Below are 21,052 nucleotides of genomic sequence, written 5' to 3'. Positions count from 1 at the left end.
GCTGAAGGGAAAAAACCTCAAAAAACCTAAAAAAACATCCAGGGAGAAAGCACAACCAGGGTAAATTTCATTTTTAGGAAGGAAGCATTTATTAATGTTTAACTGTAAACCAGCAGGGTTTGTCTTTCCAGAAAAGATGTAAAGAAATCTTCCAGAAAAGATTAATTGTTTGAGTAATGGAGGAAAAGCTGCACAGAATCTCAGGGGAAATATATGTACAGCACCACAATCTCAAGACTTTTCTGGGAGCTATTTTCTGAGAGCTCAGCACTGCCATGAAACTGTCCTCCTCTCACAGTCCAAAGCCTAAGCTATTTCCCATGCCATTCAGACTGAACAATATGTTCTCCACAGCATATTCCAGTCCTGCAATCCCTTCCTCAGCACTGCTAGTGCACACTGTTTTTATTCTGCTGCCCCTGGCCATTGAGGCAGCCTTGGTCTCTACTGCTCATCCCTCTCACTTCCACCTTGTAGCCAACCTGCTATTCCAGAAATTATTTTCCTTAGGTTTTTTTTTCCGGATGGATCACAAAAGAATAGCCATTTTTGGTCTGAAAGGTGAAACCTCCCATAACTCACCTCATAAGTACATTTAAATGCCAGTAAAAAGTCTAGGCTCAACTGCTTAGACATAGAGCCAATGAGGCACATATAAGGGGCAGGGGGCAGCAATAAAATAATAGTTCTTCCTGAAGAACAGAGGACAAAGGGGAGATCCAACAGCAGTCCCACCATCTGAAGGGAGAGGCGGGTTGGAAAGAAACATCAGAGGGAGACTTCTTGGAGCAACACAGTGAAGGATGAAAGGAAAAGGCGTAACTTGCGTGAAAGGAAAGTCTGTGCAAAAGGAAAACATGTCCCCCATCCAAGCCCTCTTGAGGGTGGTTCAGTACAGGAACAGGTGCCCAGAGAGCCTGGGGAATCTTCAGTCTTGGAGATGTTCAGAACTTGCCTGGACAGGGCCCTGGACAACTTGACCTAGCTTTGGAGTGAGCCCTGCTGTAAGCAGAGGCTTGGGCAAGAGACATCCAGAGGTCCTGTTCCACCTACACCTTCCTGTGAGTCTGTTATTCTATATTACTGCATTGCTAATTACTCATTGCACATCCCTCCCACTACACCCATCTGTGTATTGCTGAGGGAGCTCTCTGCCATGGACACCCTTTCTATAGTCACAAAAACACAGCTTGTAAATACCTTACCAGCTGGAGCTGCTTTTTCATGCAGAAAGAAAACAATACAAAATCCTACAATGTATGCGAATATATATATTTATCAATGTATATTACATCATCTGTCATGTATCTACTGTTATCTTAATTGTCCAAAATTATGTATATATTACTATTATTATCTAATAACCACTATATGTTTTTTAACTATCAACTATCTGAAGGTCCCAAGCCAAAGACCAAGATTCCACTGTTCTGGGGCCTGTGTAAACTCAATCAAATCACAGAGCCAGTCTGAAATGGCTTCCAAACTACAGATAAAACAAGAAGGCAACAGCCAGCAAAAGAAAAGGGCACATCAGAATCAAAATCTCTCTCTGCCAACTGTTTTTTCACATGACAGTGGGGAAAGAAATCTTAATGGGATAGAAATCTTAAAGAAATCTGCATGGAAATGGATGAAAACATGTGCAGCAGGTTGGTTTGCATGCTGACAACCTAAGTGTGCATGTCTGTACAAGATGTGTACATTAGCATGCGTATTTATACTTTAGCTGCATATGCGAGAATGGGTAGCAAAATATTACAATATGCAGAGCAAGCCTGTTTTTCCCAGAATACATCTGCATACAAAGTTTCATACATAAATGTACATGCATACATGTGTGTGTGATTGTTTGTGTAAAAGTATTTCTAGGGCATATTTTTCAGTAAATCTATAAATATGGCTGTCTGTTTTTAAGACTGCAAATTGTGTTCAATATTCTCACAAATGCATGCTTGCCTGGGGACATTACTGCCTGAAGATATGCATGGGAATGCATTTGATGGCCTGCTTGTTTGTGCATGAGGTTGTCTATCTACATGCACTGACCAGCATGCCTCTCCAGCTGAGAACAAAGACACTCCAGTGCCAGGTAGCAAGACCACAAAGGTAGGTTGTATTGCCTCACTGTGGCATCTGGGCCTGCTTGTGAGTGTGGTTTTAGATGTGTGGGAACAGCATATTAGGTGGATACATGTGAACTGGGATGTTTTTGTGCATGGATGTGCTTTACTGGAGAAACAATTTGCATCCCACAGCACTCCCCACTCCCAGCTCACTAGTGGTTCATGTAGCACAAGCTGCATTTCCTTAGCCCACTTCATCTCTCCAGCCCTAGGCGTTGCTCCACTCACACCCCACGGGGCCGGTGTGTGCCATCCTTCCAGAGAAGATGTGACATTCACCCAGGGACAGCCGGGGACCTGGGCACGGCTGATGGCAGTGGGACACCTCCTTCCCCCTCGGGCCCTGCCTGCCCCGGGCCGGGCTGCTGGGTTGCTGGGCTGCCGGGTTGGCTCTCGGCAGCTGGTGGGATTCAAAGGCTGAATCTTGGCAGAGCCGGCTCCAGCTGGGCGCATGCACCTCTCCATCCCATCCCAGCCGGTGCTCAGCCTGTTAGCATGGCTGCCGCAGCCAAACGTAACAGGCGTAAATAAAGCATAAACTGCTCCACTCAGACCTCTGTCCAGACATCTTTCCGTTTGGGCTGCTGCTTCCAAATCATCCAGGGAGTGGTTTTGGAAGACTTTAGTGTAGCAGACAGTTGCAAACTCTCATATGTTTTAGACAGTTTCAGAAGAGAAATTCCTGAACATGGCCATGAAACTGATTGTTCAATCTTTTCCAATGCGATGCATATAATCCTCACTGGGATGCTTATCTACTGGAAGAGATTTTATTAGTGGCAAATGTGGCTTTTTCCCTATCAGTATATCACAAAAGACTTCAGGAGATGATGAATGCATCCCCTCCCTCATCCTCTGATCATTCACCTAAGTATTCATGTAAGGGGATTTGTATTCATGTAAGGAGAAACATCCACCCTATATGAATTTTACATTCACACCCTCTCTCCCTCATCATTTGACTGGATCCTTCAATTCTCTAATGCCCTTTTACATCAGCTTAGTCTGAGCAGAGTGCTAGGAAATAAGACACCAGGACTCTGCTGTTATACCTCCCCTTTGCAGGAGGCTGTCCCAAAAGGAGAGGTAGAGGAGATACAGAGGGTAATGGTAAGAAGCCATAACCAGAGTACATCTATGTCCCAGATACCTTTCTGAACCACTGCTTGTATGAACCACAGCAAGAGTCAGGTGAAGTTTCAGGGTTAGAAAATCCCTCAGGTAAGAGCTACTAAAACTACCAATATACATGTATGAGTCTATGACCATGAATCGCTTTTTGGTCAGAGAAAAGTCAGAACAGAGCTCTGCATGACTTCATGTATACAGCTGTGTAGACAGATAGATACCCATCTATATACATCAGTGTTCTCTTTGTTTTTATTCACTCTTCTGCTCTGCTTACTTATTATCACTATGCAGCTGAAGGCAGCTGCAGTTTCTCTTTGCTGTCACACATACATTTAATGGTCTGGTTGATTTTCCCCATCCCAACTTACCCATTCTAACCCTGTTTGTGTCCATGGCAGGACAAAATGCCCCCTGACTCAAAATGCTGATAGCAAGCCTGGATAAAAGTACAACCGCGAAAGTCAATACCTGACCTGGGAGTCAACAAGAAAAGGGGAGAGTTGATAGGATTGGGAATGGAGGGGGATGTGTGCTCTACAGCACCGTTCGGGGAGCCCCAAGAGCCTATGTGATCCCAGGGAGACCTGTGAGACCACAAACGTCCCAGTTATCCAGCCCTACCTGTGGGTAGCTGAGGGAGTTCTTCAGGTAGCGCAGGTCGTCCCCTGTCCCCCCGGCCTCGCGTCCTGCCTCCAAAGGTATCCCGTAACGGGTGCTTTTCTCAAAGCAGACATAGTCGTATTGCGGTGTGCCCGCCCACAAAGCTGACTTCGATCTGGGTTCCTGCGTCATGGCCTCTGAGCTCTCCATGGGTCTACTCTTCCTCACGCTCAGTTGTAATGGAATTGCTGCTCTGGGCCTTACCTAGAACCACCTCATGTTCTGTCTGAGAGCATGGCTTCCACACTTTTTCTGCTCTCTCCTTCTTTTCTCTCTCTCCTCAGACCACTCTGACTTGTCCTGTTCCTGCACTCACTTTCTCTCTGCCCCTCCTCCTCCTCCTCCTCCTTGTGCTTCTCTCACTTTCTCCTCTTCCTGTGCAAAGGCAAGGATTGCAGGGTTTAACTATATTTATAGCAACATTCCTCTGCCACATGATTCCCCAGTGCCGTGTCTGATCTCAGCAAAAGGCACTAACTCAGTTGGGATTGAATATCAGGTGTGGGCAAGAGGAGACCTCCTGAAGGAGAGAGGGAAGGGGGAGGGTGGGAAGAAGGAAAGGAGGTGATAAGACAGACTGAGCTAGAAGTCCAGAGACAGAAAGCAGACAGAAGGAAGCAGAAATTATTATCCAGGAGATCTCTTCTTTCACACCTCCCCATCCTGAGCCAAACTATATTTGCAATGAGAACAAAATTCAGTGGGCTTCCTCCTAATCTCACCAGACACCAGGTATCCAAAAGACTGAGTGACAATCATAAAGATACCAGCAACTCTGGTGAGATAGAACAAGTTGGGTGCACACTCAGTGTCCCAAGACAATTTTTTCGGTGGTATACAAGAAAAGCAGCAAGCTGTAATGAAGTCAGGCATCCCTGTAAACTGCTGAGCATTACAGCTTAATCTTAGCTTTTCCCTGTGCCCATATTGGGGAACACTACACATTTGAAGAATGTCACCAAACTTCTCTGAGGGTATTCAATTATGGGTATATGCAGAAATTTATTCTTCCTAATGCTCACTTTTCCACAGGCTAGCACATTCAACAGCTTCTTCTCTCCACTCTACAACTTGTTTCTCAGCCAGGCAAAAAACCAATGAGCTCAGACAACACCAGTGAGCTACCAGCCAATGACAGGAATGAGAAGGATGTTCCAGCAACGTGGCCTAAGAGACATCTCCCAGTGCTGTCAGTATGCTGCCTGTAAACATATGTCTTTTGACAGCTATTAATCAATGAAAAGCAGTGAGTTCAAGATCCTAGAAATTGTGTACAAGAAAAGAAGACCCCCCCACATGCCTCAAACACTGTCACTGAAGAGCTGCTACTAACTCCTTCTTCCTCCTCTTGCACACTATCACCTCTCCAGAACAATGGTTTTCAAACTTATCACACTGCAGGACAGGAGACTTGCAGGCAGGATGGGAAGGGGCGGGGGGGAGGAGAGAGAGACAAAACACTCTTCTTTTTGGTCCAGAACAGTAGTCACATAATTTCATTTTGCAGACCCCTGTAAAACATTTCTCCTGGAGGCTCATTATGCTTTTTTTTCAGTCTGTGTGGTCCTCCAGAACGGGGTACAAAGAAAGTCTCTAAGAGGAAGACACACTTGATTCCCTCCAAAAGCCACCTCCCCATCTCCTCCAATGTTTCTGCTAACAATATCCATACTGATATCCACTAGCAATAATATCCATATGGATATTGTTAGTCTGTACAGTCCACACCTGGTGGCATGCCAGGCAAGCTCTCAATATTTACAAAAGCAAGATCAGCGCTGCCTCAAAACATATAGGCTCATCTGTTTCATTCTCACCAGCACTCATTTTACTGTCAATAAGCAATGTTCCTTGGAGGAAGACTGTGGCCCATCAGCAGGGCAAAACTTGTAATGAGCCACCTTAAAGAAGAATTTCTAAGTGACCATGTCTAACATAAAGAGAAGAACATTTGGATAACCTCATAGATTTCCATCTTAAAGGTACTAATTGCTCCCAAGCTACTGAGATGCTTTGGGAAGACCAATGTCACTGAGGCTTACATAAAAAATTATGCGTAGCATATACGATAGAGTATATAAACATAAAAACGTGTATAGAATATAAGTGTATTTCATATATAGAAAACCTAAAGACCAACCACAGTAAGACACAGCAAACATCAAAGCTGTAATACAGCACCAGATCTTCAGTTACTATTACATTTACTGGAGGAGAATGTTCATCACAGCCACTGGACAAAACTAATGGGAACCTTTACCCAAATGTGTAGCCTTCCAGCTCTTGTTTTCAAGAAGCATAAGAATAGCACATTAGAAATTGCTTCAGTATAAAAAAGAACCCCCTACTGCCAGCTAATCAAATTCTACTGTCTGTCTTTTATGATGCTGTTGTGGAATTTCCATGGAAAACAATTATATAATTAGTGCCTAAAATAAGATAATTCTACCCTGGAAGGTATTTTCCAAGAACTGTCCCTCTCAGCCTCCAAACTGGCCCCAGCCTCACTCACATCATCAATAAAAGCATGAAGGACGCCATGGCTCTAGATGCTACTCTAGGTCTACCTTTACTATACTCGTGAGGAGGACAACTCACAAAACCCCTGCACCCTCACTCATACTTTCCACAATATAATACACCAAAAGCACATGAAATGGTAGACTGGTAACTATACAGATGGGAACTGAACAATCATTATGCACACACTGGTACATGTGTAGACTCTAAGGACCTAGCTCTAAGGATATCTACAGCTAAGGACCTACCATTTATCTAATTCCCAGTAGGAGAGCACTTATCAAACAGTCTCTCTACCTCAGATATTGTCTACCAAGGAAAAGACTTAGAATTGAAATTCACCATGCCAGTTCATGACAAAATATATGACATCTGTAGAGATACCATGTTTATGTCACATTATTTCCTGTGTCCTGGACACTAATCTTATTGTGCTCCACAGCTTATAAATCACCCCTCTCCCTCTTTCCCCTAGAGGAAAGCACTTTGTCAGTTCTTGTTCCACAAGGTACCAATAATCCTTTGTCACAGCCTCACTGACACCGGTCTAGTTAAATTCAAAGCAGCTACTCTCAACTTGTATTTCCTTTGAGATCTGCTGCTTCTGTTTCAAACTCAAAGAACAACTTGTAGACCCAACAGCTTGTCCACTTCTTCCAGCTGGCACAGCTGACCTAAGGAAAGGTATTGTTCCAGCTCTACCCATTGTCTTGTCCATGTTTTCAGATCAGCAGAGTCCCAAAAGCACAGAATACTGAGCACACCCTGAAAAGATCTGCCTTTCTGCACTGCTTTTGCCCAGCAACTGCTGTGAAATCTCCCCTATCAGTTTCCTGTAATTTCTTGCCACAGTTCTTTATATATTTTCTTTATTGCTCCTCTATTCTGCTTTCTACTACCAAGGCCTACCTCTGCCCAGGACACAGCAATGTAGTACTGCTGTTGACTGAGAAGTTACCAACAGACTCAGGAGACTACCACAGAAATGGAGGAAGATGTCAAAAAAGAGGAAGGTGTAACAACCATCTTGCACAAGTCACAAACACAGGTGACCCATACGTATTGCTTGACTCCTCAGGTGCACCTAAGCCTCTTGAAAGGTCTCACAAAACTTTCTAAACTGCCCCACAGCACGTAAGATGAAAGGTATACAACCTGCTCATACACCAGTTTTTTCTTTGTGTATTACAGGCTCTAGAGGGACTGCAAAGTGTGTTTCTGTGTTAATTCCTTCAAGCAGGGCATCTTCATGACAGATGAAACTACAGCTACAACCCAAACAAGGGTCTTATGTGAGGAAAAAGAAAGGAATAGAAGTTAGAAGAACCGTCACTGAAGATGGGTCTCTTCTCCAGTCAGCCTATCTTACTTGCTCCTCTTCCCAGTTTTCTCTCAGGTGTCCAGAAAGGGACACCTGCCTTTATTTTTTGATCTTTTGATCAAGAAGATAAAAAAATCTTCTTGATTTTTGGAATTCTTTTCAGGATGCAGAAATATAATTCCTAGCCTTACCATTCTACTGCCTTTAGAGTGAAAGCTCTGATAGTGTGGGGTGAGGGATGATTGAAGACTTGCACTTCTCTCATGGTCCTGTCCCAGGAGATTTATCAATCACCTGAAAACCCAGTGCTATTAATCAACAGTGACAAGCTTAATGTTGTTCCCTGTGCCCTGCCCACACAATTATTAGGCATCACACTAACTTCTGAGCATTCTGCTTATATGAGATTTTTTTTTTGTTTCTCTAGGAGATACATCCTAAAAGATCTTGACCATTTCATGACCTCACTGTATACAAACTCTTATGGCCCACCACTGGACCACAGCCTCCTCTGGAATGAAACGTAATGTCTATTTTTCAGCTGCCACCAATACTGTATACACAGACATTATAGCAGATGGTGATGCAGAGCCCTCTACGGTCCCAGACTGACAAGAGTTGAGTTGTTGGAGGCAGTTATTGTTACTCAGAACCATGCATGCAGAATAGAAAAGCAGTCATTTCTGAATAAAGAAAAAATGATATTCAGTGCTTAAGAGAACTCAGCGCATGAGGCCCATAAGGCTGTGGATGAGAAAATATTCAAGATGTGCTATGAGACAAAAGAAACTGTAAAGGTAAAGGGAAAAGGGGAGTTTAGAAGGAGAAAGAGGAGAGAGGAGACAAAAGGAAGACTGCTTAAGAGTAACAGGCTCTAAAGAGATAAGCACAGAGGCAGTAAGAGACAAAGAAAGCATAGAAGAACATGAGGGGGTGAGATGCAGGACAGGAAAAAGTCATAGCAAATGTACCTTGCCTCAAGCAATAGCTTCAAATGGAGCAAAAAAGAGTGAAAAGGCAGGAAAAAAAGTAGACATAAGATAATGCAATGTCTTGTAGATGAGAACAAGGTGCTTGAATGGGACATTTTATTACACAAGATACCCGTGAAGGCTTCAAAGAGCTACAGGAGGCAACTAGAGCTTTGGGAAAAATGAATGCTGTGAAAAGGGTTAGGAAGAGGGAGCGAGACTGGTAGAAACAGTGTTTCTAGTAAAACAGAGAAATCGACCATGGGCTAAGGCTTGAACAGCAGCAAAAGACAGAAATTTAAGCTGTGCAGGAGCACATTGCAAGCAAAGCTGAATATGGAGAGGTGATGACAGAGAACTCTCAGAGAACGCTTGAAAGAAGGGTTGACCTCACTGTAGAAAGTAGAAATAAGAAATCCAGAAAATATAAGGGCTTTCATCATGGAGAAATAACAAGATTATATGATGATATTCAAGCGGGCATGTAGTGATAAATAATACATTTAATAGAGCAGAACTGACAGAAACAGAACAGATTTTGAGAATCATCAGCTTTTGATAACTTAAGTAGGGAGATAATAATGACCAGAGGAGAGGCAGAATGGAAAAAAAATAGACCTCAAAACTGAGACCAGATAAATACTTACAGGAACACAGGGACATGAAGGAGTCATTGAAGTAGATGTTGGAATAGATGAACTTGGAAGGAAACTTGAACAGATCATGACATAACTTGATGACATTGTAGTATGACATGTTATGACGTTATAACATGCCATGACTTGGCGAAAACCAAATGAGCTTTAAAGGGGCAAGGTTATGTTCTACTTCCAGAAACAACCCAACTGTGACAATCTGCACAGAGCACCTTGTGTATTCACCCCAAAACCACAGGAAACAAAGCTGTATCTATGTTGATGGTGATACCTAAGGTAAATATCTTGTTAATTTGAAGTTGTTTTATCTTAGACCACAGTGTTGTCACAGTTCGGAACTGAGAGCAAAAAGAACAAGCAGAGAGAAATTAAACAAACCCGGTAGCAAGGGCAAGACACAGAAAATCAGGTGAAAGTGAAGATAGCAAATTTAGGTTTTATAAATGGATCCCAACTTATCCAGAACTTTAAGGTGGATCCGACTAGATGTCCTGGTGAGCTCTCTGGTCAAGAGCAGCAGACTTCAGAACTCAAAATAAAACTGTCTTAACTGGAATAAAAATAAGATTCTTTGATATTTTTAAATAGAGAAACTTCAAGCATATAAGTCAGGAAGCATAGAAATAAATGTATAGTTTATACACAGCTCTCCCACACCCACTGCAACCTTGGTTGCAATTAACTTGGTGACCTTCTGAGCTGCTAGAATTTTGTGCTTGCACTCCATTGCCTAGGAGATTGTTTCTGCATCTCCACAGCTTGGATGGCTCCTCCCCTACAGCTGCCCCTCATCTTAAATTGCAACCCTCAATTGCCTCAGTGACTCTGTACCTTACAGCACCCTGTAACCTCTATTAAATCATTTCTTCCTTGCACATGCTCAACAGCTTTCCAAAGTAAGATGTATCTTACTGGTGGGGTAGAGATCTGATTGTCTTGTCTTAGAATAAACTGAGAACAAATCAAATAGGCACAGTGTGCATACAAATACCAAAAATATAAAGCAAAAAAAAAGATAAAAAATAAAATTAGACTGCTGAGAGGCAGAAAACTTATTATAACTGCATTATGCATCCAAAAGCAGCTAAAGTCAATAAGAACTAGCAAATACTCAATGAACTGTTTGAAGTGGGTTCAGTGGATTTCTTCTTTTCTAGGAGAATAACATTGCATCACAAACATTCTCTGAAGTTATCAGAATTCTCTGTTTTCCTTCTCCTTCTGCCACCCAAAGGCAGATACCCATATGAAAAAACCTAACCCTCCTGCACAGCAGGGTTCTTGCATGCTTCCCATAAACCAGTCCCTGGTAGTAATATGAGATAAAGATGAAGGTAAACAGAAGGAACACAGTAGTTCTCTTGGCAGCCAAAACAATAAATACATCATAAATGAGGGCAAAGCAATTCCCCTGTGGTAATAAACTTTCATGTTATCACTGGCTGCTGATACAGGGATGGTAGTGCGAGTCAGCATGACATTCACTAGACTCACTCCCTCTTTTATCAGCCCCCTTCTTTGACTTGTAGGAAAGTGTTGGAGGAAGGGAAGAACTGCATTGAGCAAGTGCATCCAGGTTGAAGTACTGGGTCACATTTTGGCATGAAGGCTGCAGAAAGGCTTTTCTCTGTGGAACTCATTAAACTAAAGCTGATGTATACTTACCAGCAAGAGTCAATTTTTACTGTCACAAGGGGGAAAAGGTGCAAAAAGTACCTGATGGCCATGAGAGAGCAACAATCTCCAGATGTCAGAGAGACAGGTAGCCTAGTATTTCAAGCCCAAGACAAGTCAGCAGAAGAAAGTGCAGGAAGTGCCCCACAAATGGCATTGTGTCCCAAGGCTGACATTTAATGTCCATGTCATCTAAAAATGTTAAACCTGGAACAGGAATCCAGGGAGTGGCTTTAGATCGACATTAGAAGCTATTGACCAAAGTCAAGAGTGGTGGAGAGATAATGTGCCAATGAAAAAGAAGGTGCAGAGAATAAATGATGGGAACTATTCTAACTTTCATTAAACTTGAGAACTGAAATAAGTTCTGGAAGCTGCTAACTTAGATTGTTTATGAGAAATTACTGATTTTTGGATGCTGTGTTTATGTGTTTAATAACGTTGCTCATAGTCCTGCTCATGTTCATTTGGTGTTCAGAGTAAGCAAAAATCACTGAGAGTATTTGTGGTATCTTGTTCAGACACTGCCCTTGGACTGCGGCATAATTCAATTTTTGCCTATCTCTATCCCAGTCATATTCTATTCCACAAGTAATATTATGTCTATATTTTGACAAGGGTCAGTCAGAAAACAAAAAAAACCAGAGATGGTCTTTGTGAAATTTTTCAAATCCCACTCCCTCTGCTGCTTGTCCATGGATCAGGGGGAGAGTCATTGATCTCTGACAGGTGTACTGGCTGGGCTGGGCTGAGGACCTTTACTTGCCAGGAGAAGGACAGAAATGTCCCAGTTCACAGGCTTTTGGGCACAAGGACCGTGGACTCATACAAGTCTGCAAGCTCCTCAGACCCATCATGCTGAGGGACAAGCTGTGCCACCTGCTGAAGGCTCATTGCTCTGGGAAGAAGATGCAGCTGACCCTTGCCATGGCAGATTACAACCTAATCTTCATCAGTGAGGGCCCTGTTCAAGGAGGGAAGGGGACACAGAGGGCAGAGTGCTTCCCTGTACCACGGGGACCACAGCTCTGGCTACAGAACTTGCTGGTACAGAGCACTGCTAGTACCACTGGCACCACCACTGCTGGCCAGAAGGTTCCTCACCCCCCTTTTCTCTCGCCAAGTGAAACAGCTCAAAATCCCATCACTAAACCCCATGCGATGGAGAGAGGGTCTCTGTAGGGGCAGCATACTCTCCTTGCTTTGGACAGGAGGGTTCTTCATTGTGTTCCTACAAGACGCTTTCACCTTCACAATCTAACTGTATTTTCTGGCAAGACCATTAGGACAGAAATGTCTGTCACAGAATCACAGAATGGTAGGGGTTGGAAGGGACTTCTGAAGATCATCTGGTCCAACCCCCCTGCCCAGGCAGGATCACCAAGGGCAGGTTAAACAGGAACGTGTCCAGTCGGGTTTTGAAGGTCTCCAGAGAAGAAGACTCCACAACCGCTCTGGGCAGCCTGTTCCAGTGCTCCGTCACCCTCACAGTAAAGAAGTTTTTCCTCATGTTGAGGTGGAACTTCCTGTGCTGCAGTTTATGCCCATTGCCCCTCGTCCTATCACTGGGCAATACTGAAAAGAGACCGGCTCCATCCTACTGACAGCCACCCTTCAGATATTTATAGGCATTGATAAGGTCCCCTCTCAGCCTTCTCTTCTCCAGACTAAACAGCTCCAGATCTCTCAGCCTTTCCTCATACGAGAGATGTTCCAGTCCCTTAATCATCCTCATAGCCTTGTCTATACAATTTCATACTGAGTTTTGCCACACTGATCATTACAACCCTGTCTTCTCTTGACCTATAATTCTCAATGCTGGGGAACAGGATTGTTATACTAAAATAGTTGCTGCACATTCAGATCTGCTTGGAAGTGTATTAACATCTTCAATATCTGTGTTGTGATACCAAGTCTGCAATGTGATTTTTATCACCATGCCTTTCTCAGCAGTATCAGTCCACAGGAGTGTCTGGCCTTGGCTGTGAATTTTGCTTCTGCCCTGCTCACAGAGTGGCATTGGAAATAAGAGGCAGATATCATCAGGAAGGGAGGAGGTCAGAACTCCATAAAGGACACCTGGTACCACCTCTAACAAGATAATAGTACCTCTTTCACCTATATCCAAGTGGAAGAGATCGGGCTGAGCCACTCCTGACTAGACAGAATCTGCATCTTGCACTGAAACATCTCACAATGTCTGACACTGAACTGTTGTCATTCCCAGACAACTGTCTACTCTCTATGAGGGCTGCTGACACTTTTTGCTGGCCTAGTAGCCATTTTAATATGGGCATTGTAGGACCTGGGGAAAGACAGGGCTAACGGCTGGGAAACAGTGTGTGCCTGGCTATCTTGCCACATCTACACATAAAGGCTGTCTTGCCAGCAGAAGGATGTGGCAAGAGGGCAGCTGTAACAGGAGGTTTTGGAGCTGGATGGGTGTTTTGTCTGTCTTGTGATCCATCTTCCTACAGTGAGTGTTGGGAGAAGTAGGATAAGCTATAGGATTTGGAAATTTTCTTGACCTGGCATGTTTTTTTTCTGGTCATTCATGCAACTCCTTTGGGTGACAGATCATACCAACACACTTCCTCTACACCTTGGAGAAAAAGAGGGTTCTAGGAAGCATATAATATTCATCCTGGCAGAGGACAGCACTCCTTTTAAGGATCTGAAACAGATAAAAGAAGGACTATGTGGACCTGTTCTCTTTAGATACCAATACGGTGTCCTTCAGCAACCTCCATGTCTTCTGGGAACGTTTAATTTTTTTGGTTATATCTCTTAATTGATTAAAAGGCTGCTTCATTTTTATGTGGTTTTCTGTTTGATCCATTCTAGTGGATTTTTTGAACCTCTTTACTTCTACAGAGCTGTTGACTCCAAGCACATTGTGGTCACTATGAAGTGTGGTTTCAACTAAGAAGTTGAATTGTTTAGTACAGTATCTAGTCATAAACTTTTGTGGACTTCCTAGCTGACTATAACACAATCACCGATTGCATCTACTTCACATCTCAATGTGACATGCCCAGCCTATAATGGGGGCCGTTGCAGTTTTTTGTTACTACTGTAGTTTCTTCACTAGCTGGCTCTCTGGTCTCAATCAGAGTGTTGCAATCTCATTATCAGAGTGTTGCAATCTCGGTTCAGAAGGCGGTGATGCAGATCCAACACTACACACTTCCTATTTAGGTCTGAAATTTCAATCTATTCTGATGCTGAGTTCATTAATTTGATTCAGGTTCTCATCAGCATATAGTACAACTCTAGCACTAGTATGGTTTACCTTATCTTTCTGTATATTTTGTATTCTGGTATTACAATTTCCCTTTGATCGTCTGCTGCAAAGTTTTTAATATGCCTGGTGCATCTCCTGTTAGGACAAGAGACTGGTCCTACATGTTATTTTTCATAGTTCTAGCATTTGCATAGAAGTAGGTATGCCACTACTTTGGTTCTTGTTTTGGTATGCTATTTAAATTGAACCATATGTGCTTTCTATGTCTAATTTGATTATTCACAGACTGTGATCTGCCCTGCGCTTGAGGATACAGAATTTTTGTAACTTTGCTATCCTTCATAGAAACAACCTGAAGAAAATATGCTTTTGCACCTGTTATCTTCTCCTAAATCTTCAGTTTGAAAGTGTGCTGATAACCTTAATGTTCAGCATCAGAAGTCTGATTCCTGCAGCTGGTCTGTCCCTCCTGTACAAGGTCACTCTTTATCTGTAGCAAGAAGCTGTATTAACAATCAATTTCCTCTTCCTTCCCTGGGGTTTCAATAGTCATGTGACTGAGAGGTCACCAAGCTGGGTTGATGGAAAACTAATTGTTTTGAAGGGTTAGATTTCTGTTCAATCAATGGCTTGAGCTAATTTAACATTGCAGTCATGGGCATTAGATCCATCATGACAGGGGCAGTAGGAAAGCATGTCCAAGAACAGAGTTGCTTTTCACAGCTACCTGCCATTAGATCATATTGTATTATATTGTAAAACTTCACCCTGAAAAGCACAATCAGCTGATATATTGTTATGGAATCTGTTGTGTCAGTCCCACAGTCCTCCATGTTCACTAGCAAAATGTCATCAGCTGATGATTGCTCATTCTCTTTAGACAAGATCCATTTACTACAAACCCAAACACACCGATCTGGGAAAGTGGGGAGAAGGAGAGAGAAGCCTACATTCATAAAAAGGGATTGTGTTGGAAGTGGAAACAACTAGAGGTTCTGAAAGAATCAAAAACCCTTGCGGAATGATTTGGAAAGGGTGTGACAGGGTATCTTAGGGTGTTTTATTAATATATTAAACTAACATTATTCTATGTACTTGCTATAAGGGTATCAGGTGCTATAAGGTATCAGGAGTTAGGTGGCTGAGTAGAGTATAAAACAAACAAGACTGGAAAAAACAGCACATCAAGAAATAATAAGCAAGCTATATTCAGTGAATCTCTTGCTATCAACTGAGGATATATGAATTCCCTCCCTTTCTTTCCCAGGACTGGCACTTTTGAAGGAAAAGGTCAATTCTGTACTTGCCCAACCCCTGGGGTTTTGTGCCCTAAGATGCTGCTGAGATGACGGAGTGGGATAGAGCTCACAAGGGTTGATCCAGTAAGGGCACTTTGGGCAGTGGTTGATACTGCCTCACAAGTTTAAACCGTTGCTATTCATGCCTCAAGGGTGGTGTTTCCTATGGGTGCCCTATGTAGCATTCAAGCAGTTTCTCACAGTGATGGAACAGTAAAAGTAAAGCATAAGGGTGACATCGGGTAGCTAAAGGCTAGAACTGAATGGAGAGTGAAAGGCGCTATGGGGTAGGACTACTTCTTGCAGATATTCTTACTCTCTGTTTCAGTAAGCTTGCGGTGAAAGCTGGAATAGGCCATGCTACCTGAGCCCTACACAGAACAGGCTGCCTGTCACACTGTGCACCTGCCTAATCAAAAGCCAGTAATGTATCAGACCTTGAACATAGGCTCCCTTATTCCACTTTTCCAGAAAAACTCTGAAGTCTGGTCTTTTATCTTTTAGTACAAGGGCAGTAAAAAAAAAACAGAAAAAAGGAATTCTTTAGGGGTCATGAGATAAGAGTAGTTCAGACTGCTTTTGAAACATAGAGGAGAGGCTGGGCTAAAGAAGAGGGAACACACAGTAATTCAAGATTTTTCAGTGTTGTCCTGAACCTTCAGAGCTGCCACAAAATTGTGAGTGGCATAAAGACAAGACAGTCACATTCCCTTCCTTGAACCTGTGCTGATATATCTGTCTTTAGCATTGTGAAAGGTAAACGGATGGAAAAACATTCATGTTTTTATGCAGTTAACTGCCCAGTGTCATGCTGTGAATGAGCTCACCATAGGTCAGGGAAGCAGCATTTAAGTAAGAAGCTGTTACATGTGGCGATCAACGGATCATCTCAGCTTAGGCTAGAGGAGAACTTTACTTAGCCCTTGCTTAATCTGCCCAACAGAAAGATTTTCATGTACCTCTGGAATAAAATTCCTACACCACATTGGATGTTTCTTCTAACCATTTTTAAAAAGGATAGCAAGGAGGACCCTGGGAACTACCAGCCTGTCAGCCTCACCTCTGTGTGAGGGGTGAAGATCATGGAGCAGATCCTCCTAGAAGCCACGTGAGGGCACATGGAGGACAGGGAGGTGATTTGAGACAGATAGCATGGCTTCACCAAGGGCAAGTGCTGCCTGATCAACCTAGTGGCCTTCTATGATGGAGTAACCACATCAGTGGACAAAGGGAAGAGCTACTGATGTAGTCTATCTGGACAAGGCCTTTGACACGGTCCCCCACAACGTCCCTCTCTCTAAATTAGAGAGATTTGGATTTAATGGGTGGAGTGTTGGGTGGATGAGGAATTGCTTTGATGGTAGCATCCAGAGGGTAGTGGTCAATGGCTCAATGTCCAGATGGAGATCAGTGACAAGCGGTGTCCCTCAGGGGTCCATACTCGGACCAGTACTCTTTAATATCTTCATCAAGGACATAGTGCGATCGAGTGTACCCTCAGCAAGTTTGCAGAAGACACCAATCTGAGTGGTGCAGTTGACATGCCTGAGGGATGGAATGCCATACAGAGTGGCCTGGACAAGTTGGAGGAATGGGCCCATGTGAACCTCAGGAGGTTCAACAAGGCCAAATGCAGGGTCAAGGCAACCCCCAGTATCAATACAGGCTGGGGGATGAAGGGATTGAGAGCAGCCCTGACAAGAAGGATTTGGGGGTACTGGTGGATGAAAAGCTAGACATGAGCCGGTGATGTGTGCTCGCAGCCCAGAGAGCCAACCATATCCTGGGCTGCATCAAAAGAAGCGTGGCCAGCAGGTTGAGGGAGGTGATTCTGCCCCTCTACTCCGCTTCAGTGAGACCCCACCTGGAGTCCTGTGTCCAGCTCTGGAGCCCTCAGCACAGGAAAGAGACATGGACCTGTTGGAGTGGGTCCAGAGGATGGCCACAAAAATGATCAGAGGAATGGAACACCTCTCCTATGGGGACAGGCTGAGAGAACTGGGCGTGTTCAGCCTGGAGAAGAGAAGGCTCCAGGGAGACCTTGCTGCGGCCTTCCAGTACTTAAAGGGGGCTTATGAAAAAGATGGGGACAGATATTTTAGCAGGGCCTATAGCGATAAGACAAAGGGTAATGGTTTTAAACTGAAAGAGGGCAGATTTAGAGTGGATATAAGGAAGAAATTTTTCACAACGAGGATGGTGAAACACTGTCACAGATTGCCCAGAGAGGTGGTAGATGCCCCATCCCTGGAAACATTCCAGGTCAGGTTGCGCAAGGCTCTGAGCAACCTGATCTAGTTGGAAGATGTCCCTGCTCATTGCAGGGGGTTGGACTAGACGACCTTTAGAGGTCCCTTCCAACCCAAACTATTCTATGATTCTATGATTCCTCTATCACTACTATGTAGCACAGCTGTGACGTATTTAATATTGCATTTGCCTTTACTATTCCTGGAAAGCTTAGGTGAACCTGCAGTTCTTCCACTCTATGGGCCTGGAGCCTTATGGATTTCCAATTAATGGAAATGAGATTTCCAGAATGCTCTGTTTCTATATGGAATTGGAACTAAAAGCAGCATACATTCAGTGCATTGCCCTCTACTGCTGATAATAAACTTGATGTGAAACAGTGTAAAATCAAGTATCTTTCTGGTCTGGAAAAGGGCTCAGAGGCGTTGGTAAGTTATTCAGAAGAGTCAAAACAAAGACCGAGTGAAGAATTGTGTAAGGATCTTAACAGGATGACGGAGTGATAAAATGACAGATGAAACAGTCACAATAAATGTTGAAGTCTTGACTGGGAGGAGGAACAGATGTTCTAGCTTTTCATACACAAGAATCGTCCAACTGTTACTATTTAAGCTGACTTTTACTATTTAAGGATAACGTCTTCGGGTTAAACAGAATGGTCATAATAATGACTCCCTCAGTATTTTTTTAGAACCATGACTTAAGTAGGAAAATTAGACCAGATAAAATGCAATGTGCAACTACATCTTGAGTAGTACTTGCATTTCTGTTCCCCACAATCTCAAAAAGAATATGGTAGAACTGGAAGAGTTTCAGAGGATGGTCAAAATTATGGAATAGCTGCTGTATGAGGAACAGCTAAGCAGACTTGATTCTCCTAGGTTGGAAAGGGCAAGGAGGGCTGGACATGAATAAAAACATGAGAACATGAGTGACACAGAGAAAGTGAACTGAGAAGGTATGTTTTGCTGTATGTCGGGAGGTAGGCAGTCTGTTGGTCAGACAAAATGCATCTTGTTCTATGAAAGTCATAACTTCTTATAATTTATACGCAGGCAAACAGTTTTAATTTGCTTTTCTGTAATAGGAATAAATGCCAGGTTTTTGTGAGTCCTTTAAAAGTCATTACAGATGAGGAATCAAAAATACATTGTGTCATATTTAGAAGGCAATAATCTTGTTGACCAGTAGGTAACTTGCACTGCTGTTCCTCTGAGTACTTTAGTTAATTACAGAATCACAGAATATTTGAGCTTTGGATGGGACACCTGCTGTCTCATCCAACACCATGCTCAAGCAGTTTTAACTGGAGCAGGTTGCCCTGGACTATATCCGGACAGCTTTTTAATATCTCCAAGGATGCAAATTCTACAACCTCTCCAGACAACCTGGGCCACTGCTCAATCACAGCAGAAAAACTCTTTCCTTATGCTCAGATAGAATTTCCTGTGTTTCAGTTTGTGCTCATTCCGTCTTCTTTTGTCACTGGGCACCACTGAGAAGAGTGTGGCTTCATCATCTTAAGTCTCCCATCAGATGACAACATCCACTCTGAGCTTTCTCTTCTCCAGGCTAAACCGTCCCAGCTCTCTCAGCCTTTCCTCATATGAGAGATGCTCCAGTCCCTTCAACATCTTTGTGGCCCTTCACAGAACTGTCTCCAGTAGCTCTGTATGTCTTTTTAACTGGGGAGCTCAGAACCGGACACAGGACTCCAGATGTATCCTTGCTGCAGCTAAGTGGAGAGGAAGGATCACCTCCCACAACCTACTGGCAACACTCCTGCTAATGCAGCCCAGGATACCATTAGCCACCTTTGCAGCAAGGGCACACTGCTGACTCATGTTTAACTTGATGTCCACCAGGACCACCAGGCCCTTTTCTGCCAAGCTGCTTTCCAGCCAGTCAGTCCCCAGCATGTTCTGGTGCCTTGGACTTATTCCTCCCCAGGTGCTTGACTCTACATTTCCCTTTGTTGAACTTCATGAGGTTCTTCTCTGCCCATTCCTCCAGCCTGTCAAGGTCCCTCTGAATGGCAGTGCAACCCTCTGGTGTATTAACTACTCATCCCAGTTTTGTATTATCTGTAAATTTACTGAAAGTTTACTCAGTTTCATCATCTACATAATTAGTGAAGAGATTTAAACAGTATTGGATCCAGTATCAACCCTTGAGGCACACCACTAATGACTGCTCTCTAGCTGGCCTTTGTGCTACTGATCATAATATTTTGAGCCCTGCAGTTCAGCTAGTTTTCAATCCCTTTTGAGGTCCACTGTCTAGCCTGTACTTAATCAGCTTGCTATGAGGATGTTGTGGGAGACAGCATCAAAAGCATTGCTAAAGTAAAGATAAACAAAATCCCCTGCTCTCCCTTCATCCACCAAGCTGTTGCAGAAGGCTATCAGTTTGGTTAAGCATGATTTCTCCCTTCATAAATCCATGCTGGTTACTCCCAATCACCTTCCTGTCCTTCATGTGTCTCAAAATGGTTCCCAAGATGAGTTGCTCATCACCTTTCTGAGGATTGAGGTGAGGCAGACCAGCCTGTAGTTTGATGGACTCCTTGCCCTTTTTGAAGATAGGAGTGACATTTCTTTTCTTCCAGTCCTTCGTAACCACTCCCCAGCCCCATGACCTTTGCAAGATAATTGAGCATGGCCTTGCAATAAAATTGACCAACTTCCTCAGCACTTGTGGGTGCATCCCATCAGGTTCCAAAAAGTTGTGTATGTCCAGTTTGTTTAAATTTTCCCTGACCTCATCCTCTTCCAATAAGGGTCCTTGCTCTTTGTCACCTGGTCTCCTGCCCCTTTAGCAGAGGGCCCACATTTTCCACCACTTTTGTTTTGCTGCTGATATACTGGTAGAAGCCATTCCTGTTGCCCTTCATGTCCTTCACCAGATTAAACTCCACATGAGCTTTGGCTTTCTTAAACTCATCCTTGCACATTTGGCTGGTGTTTCTGTATTCCTCCCAGGTAACATGACCCTGCTTACATCTTTTTATGTCTGAGTTTATTCAGGAGCTTCTTGTTCATTCATGTAGGCCGCCCGCTGCCTTTTCTTGATTTCCTGCTTCTCAGGATGGATCATTCCTGAGCTTGGAGGAGATTATTCCTGTACATCAAGCAGCTCTCTTGGACCTCTCTTCTCTTCAGGGCCATATCCCATAGCATTCTTCCAAGCAGATCCCTGAAG

General features: G+C 43.5%; 1 protein-coding gene across 1 annotated transcript in view; it reads right to left on the bottom strand.

The window, feature by feature from the left end:
* CLCN1 (chloride voltage-gated channel 1) overlaps nt 1-4,181 on the bottom strand; it is a gene marked incomplete at its 3' end in the record, with an annotated part of 52,252 nt that extends 48,071 nt beyond the window's left edge. The window contains exon 1 of the mRNA XM_082014291.1: nt 3,879-4,181. Within this exon, the coding sequence (XP_081870417.1) occupies nt 3,879-4,067 (189 nt within the window). The 5' untranslated portion in view covers nt 4,068-4,181. The remainder of the gene's footprint in view (nt 1-3,878) is intronic.
* Nucleotides 4,182-21,052: the final 16,871 nt, after the last annotated feature.

This window comes from Phaethon aethereus, assembly GCF_964289735.1.
Source record: "Phaethon aethereus genome assembly, chromosome: 1".
NCBI lineage: Eukaryota > Metazoa > Chordata > Aves > Phaethontiformes > Phaethontidae > Phaethon > Phaethon aethereus.
This window is presented reverse-complemented; position numbering and strand designations above follow the sequence as displayed.